The sequence below is a fragment of the Microtus ochrogaster genome, unplaced genomic scaffold (genome assembly GCF_000317375.1).
Source record: "Microtus ochrogaster isolate Prairie Vole_2 unplaced genomic scaffold, MicOch1.0 UNK74, whole genome shotgun sequence".
In the NCBI taxonomy this organism is placed as follows: Eukaryota; Metazoa; Chordata; class Mammalia; order Rodentia; family Cricetidae; genus Microtus; species Microtus ochrogaster.
Window position 1 is genome coordinate 797086 of NW_004949172.1, and position 4644 is coordinate 801729.

Consider the following 4644-nt stretch of genomic DNA (forward strand, 5'->3'; position numbering starts at 1 on the left):
AAACAAAAAACCCAGCACAACAGTGATGATGATAAAGATAAGAAACACAGCTCTGACAATCCTGTTTTTTGAAGGAGGGTCCCCAATTTTTGTTGTTTTGAAACAGAGTTTTACTATATCTGGAACTCCCTGTGTAGACCAGGCTGGCCTAGAATTCAGAGATCCTTCCAGAGTACTGGGATTAAAGGCATGTACCACCACACCCAGCTACGGGTTCCCGGTTTTCATTTTGCTGAAAATGATTCAAACGTCGAAATCCATCCGGGTTCTCACAAGCTCGTGGCTATTCGAATCCCGCACCTTTCAGGGCACTTCGTCCCCCCTCTTCAGCCTGTCTCACGTCCTCTGGGCGTGGGTTTTCCTCTCCAGGAAGCCATTTTTGAAACTGTGCTGGCTGGCTCTAAGTCCCAGCAAGGCAACAAGGCTCCTCACCAATATGTCCACAATCACCACACAGCCTTTGTTCTTCCCTTGGGGAGAGTTGAAATGAAGTGGTCCTAGCCCAGAGTGGCGGCACTCACCAGTAATCCCAGTATTTGGGAGATGGGGGGAGTGGGGGCCAGGAGATCAAGAGTTCAAGGCCAGCCCGTGCGCAGTGCGTCAAAAGGATAAGAAGTTTTGCCTAGGAGAGGTGTGGGAGGGTGGGGGGGAGGAAGCTGTAACCCGCCCTTCCACACTGTCCTACCCAGCCGCACTTCAACAAACTGATGCGCAGGAAGTGGCTGAGCAGCTCTGAGGCTCTGGATGGCATCGTGGGCACACTTGGCGCCCAGGCCCTGGCCCTGCGCAGAATGCAGGATGAGCCTTACCAGGTGTGTTGACTTGAATGCTCTCCTTCTGGGGGAGACCCTACCAAGTGGGGTGTCGGTTGTCTGGTGGCACCTCGAATATCTGGGGGCTGCAGATGGGAGCCGTGCCCCCTGGAAACTAAGGTGCAGGGACCGGTGGGGTCCTCTGCAAGGGAAACTGTGGGGAGCCTGGGGTGGGGCATGTTTTAGGGAGAATGGTGTGTGTCATATCTGATTAAGGGTCTGGTAGGATGAGGGGACCCGGAGAGGGCCTGAGTGTAGAGAGCCTGGGCACTCCGAGAGACCGGGCGGGTTCCCATCGGATGTCATGAGTGTTCTGTCTGGGTACGCAGAGCGTGGAACCGGGGTGCCTCATGAACCCGTTGGGTTGGAGCATATAGACAGCGTCCCTGTCTCTCGCTGTCCCCAGGTGCTGGTGGCCGAACTGCACCGCCGGGCGCTCGTGGAGTACGTGCGGCCACTGCTGCGCGGGCGCCTGCGGTGTCGCTCTGCGAGGACCCGCAGTCGAGTGGCCGGGAGGCTCCGTGAGGACTCAGCGCAGCTGCAGCGGCTGTTTCGGAGGCTGGTGAGTGCCAGGCTGGGTTGGGGAAACCGAGGCGCGGAGTGGGGGTGGGGCTGCTTGGCTTCCAAAGCAGGATGAGGGGAGGCTCTGGGAAAGGGACCCTCAACAGAAACCGGGTTCATGATGGTGCATACCCAGCATTAGGGAGGCTGAGACAGGAGGACTGCAAATTTATGGCCAGGAAAACACCCCAAAACGGGGGGAGGGAGGGGCGGCGGAGACTGGAGAGATGGTTTAGGGTTAAGAGCCCTAGTTACTTCTCCAGAGAACTCGAGTTCTATTCCCAGCACCCACACCGCAGCTCTCAATCGCCTGTAGCTCATCCAACACTACATTCTGGCTTCTGGGGCTCCAGGCATCCACACGGTGCAGAAAGAACACCTCTCCAAAGAATATAATTTTTGTTTTGTTTTGTTTTGTTTTTGAGATGGTCTCTTTATGCACTCCTGGATGCCCTGGAATTTGCTATGTAAACCAAATTTGCCTCAAACTCACAGAGCTCTTCCTGCCTCTGCCTCCTGAGTGCTGCCATTAAAGGTGTGCAGCTACTATGCCTGGCTAAGATAGTTTCTTAAAAAAAAAATAAAAGATATACTGGGTATGAACCCTGTCATAACAGCACTGTGAAGGATGAGCCAGGAGGGTCATGATTTAGAGGCCACCCAGGTCGGCCAAGGCTATGTAGTGAGACCTTGTCTCAAAAAAATAAAACAAAACACCTCTGAATTCAAGTGTCACCAAAACCAAGAATTTGAAGTCCCAAATCTTAGGTGTCTGCAGTTGTCTGGGAGAGGGGCCCAGGAGCTCCACAGCTGCTGCCTGTGTCCTTGGGAGTTTGTGTTTAGTTTCATTTATTGAAACATTTTCAAGATAATTGTTGTGGGCTTGCAGGCAGTCCCGGGAAAGAGGACAGAGTACTCCCTGGGGACATTTTTGCCTCTATATGGTAACATGTTTGCACTCTTCCCTTTGGGTGACAGTATCTAAGATACAACCTTGCACATGCTGGCCCTCAACCCCCCACTTGGAATAGTTCTAGTTTATGCTCCCCTCCCCCATGAGGAGTTGACACAGGGCTTCAGTTTACCACACAGCTATATCTACTTGATCCTGTCTCTTGAGATGGCCTCTGGCTATACAGCCCCAATCCACCCACCCTCCCACCTAGTGCTGGTGTTTTCTTGTTGTTATTGTTGGTTGGTTGGTTTTGGAGTCTCCTGCAGCTGAGACTGGCCTCAAACTCCTTATGGCTGAAGATGACTTTGAACTCCAGACCCTCCTGCCTCTGCATCCCACATGCTGGAATTATAGGTATTTGCCATCAAACCTGGATGGAATAGGTTAGGTCTTTTTGTTTTGTTTTGAGACAGGTTTCTCTATGTAGCCCTGACTGTCTGGGAGCGTAGATCAAGCTGGACTTGAACTCACAAAGATCTTCATGGCTCTACCTCTCAAGTGCTGGGACTAAAGCACTGTGTCACTCTGGCTGGCAGGGTTTTTATTTTATTTTGTTTGTTTGGTCATTTGTTTGTTTGGTTTGGTTTTTCGGGACAGGGTTTCTTTGTGCAGCACTGGCTGTCCTGGAACTCTCTCTGTAAACCAGGCTGGACTCGAACTCACAGAGATCCGCCTGCTGCTGCCTCCTAAGTGCTGGATTTAAAGGCATGCGGCGCCACCACTGCCCCGCCAACTGGCAGGTTTTAAATCATGTTACCCAACCCCGAATTCATATAAGCAAAGGTTCTAGCTAACCGGGGCCAGAGTCTGCCGTCTGAGCCCTTTGGGAAAGAGTCTAGGTAGGAGCAGGGCTCAGCAGGAACAGGGTACTAGATGTTTGCATTGGGTGACCCTGGAGCCCTTGTCTCCGCAGGAATCCCAGGCTTCCTGGCTCGACCAGGTGGTGCCGCATTTGGCCGAGATCCTGCAGTTGGAGGACACTCCGAGCATCCAGGTGGAGGTCGGGGTGCTGGTGCGCGACTACCCAGACATCAGGTGAGATGCCGCCAGGCCCGGGTCTACTTGGCATCCGTCCCAGCGTTTCCTGGTCCGCGACAAGGCAGGGTGGCGGCGAGCGTGTCTGACGGCCGTTTCCTGCTGGAACCAGGGCATTCTTAATACAATTTCCCTCCTTCGGCCGCCACCGCCACCAGTGCTCACAAACAAACAAGCGGCCACAGGAAGCCCAGGGCAAGGGGGGCGCAGGCCGCCCGGCGGCAGGAAGGGCTGGCCGTGCAGGGAACCGCCGGGGACACGGGGTACACTCGGGCATGCGGGCGCACACTCGGGGACAGCAACGGGCACGTCCGAATCTAGGTGGGCCTACTTCCTTTTAATGGGACCTTCCTTGAGTCTCATTCTCCTTGTCTGCTGCCCAGGAATGGTAAAACCCTATTTGTGGAATGGTTGCAGGAATTACCCCGTCATCGTCCTCCTTATCTAGGACAGTCCAGCCGGGTGTGGTGGCTCACGCCTTTAGTCCCAGAGCTCTGAAGGCAGAGATTAGGTGGATCTCTTGTTTTTGAGACCAGCCTGGTCTGCGGAGTGAGAATTGAACTCCAGCCTTCAGGCTTGGCAGCAGGTGCCTCGAGACACCTTGCCAGACCTAATTAGGGCTTGTTTTGAGGCAGCCTGGGGTTGGTTTCCAGTGTGTGGCAATCCTCCTGCCTCACGGCTGGGATCACAGGTGCTATCTATCATACCAGTTTAGGAGGTTTGTTTTGGCTCAGTGAGGTAGAGTTGAGACCACAGCTCAGATTTAGGATGGGGGCTTACAGAAGAGAGTTTTGAGCTCAAAGATGCCTTGAGAGTGAATTGTAGCCCTGCTACGGAGTTTTCAGAGGTGCCTCACTTGGGGAATATGTTAGTGAAGTGAGCATTCTGGGGGATGAAAGTTCTGGAATGATCTACATGAAGAGACAGTGACTTGAGGTTTGGCTGTCTGTGGTGGGGAAGTTTCCAAACCTGCAGAAAGGGGGTGGGGATGTAACAGGGTGAACCTCCTAGGCTGAGTGAGGAAAGAGATGAAGGCACCAAGTGAGTACACCTGAGCCAGTCAGGACATCGCAGCACAGCTGTGTAAACCGAGCTACTCAGGAGACTGGGAGGAGAGCATCATCAGAAGGTCAAGGCAAACCTGGACAATTTGATGAGATACTATCTGAAAATAAAACCTAAAAAGTAGGCTAGAGATGCAGTTCAGTAGTGGAGCCCCTGCCTAGAATCCCCCAGTGAGGGGCTGGGGTGTGGCTCAGTGGTAGAGCCCCTGCCTAGAAT

The 4644-nt window shown here is 53.4% G+C and overlaps 1 protein-coding gene across 1 annotated transcript in view; it reads left to right on the forward strand.

Moving 5' to 3' along the window:
- Nucleotides 1-4644, forward strand: part of Exoc3l2 (exocyst complex component 3 like 2) — a 16438-nt gene that overhangs the window by 10277 nt on the left and 1517 nt on the right. The window contains exons 6-8 of the mRNA XM_005370293.2: nucleotides 690-812; nucleotides 1219-1374; nucleotides 3242-3363. Coding sequence (XP_005370350.1) covers nucleotides 690-812; nucleotides 1219-1374; nucleotides 3242-3363 — 401 coding nt within the window. The remainder of the gene's footprint in view (nucleotides 1-689; nucleotides 813-1218; nucleotides 1375-3241; nucleotides 3364-4644) is intronic.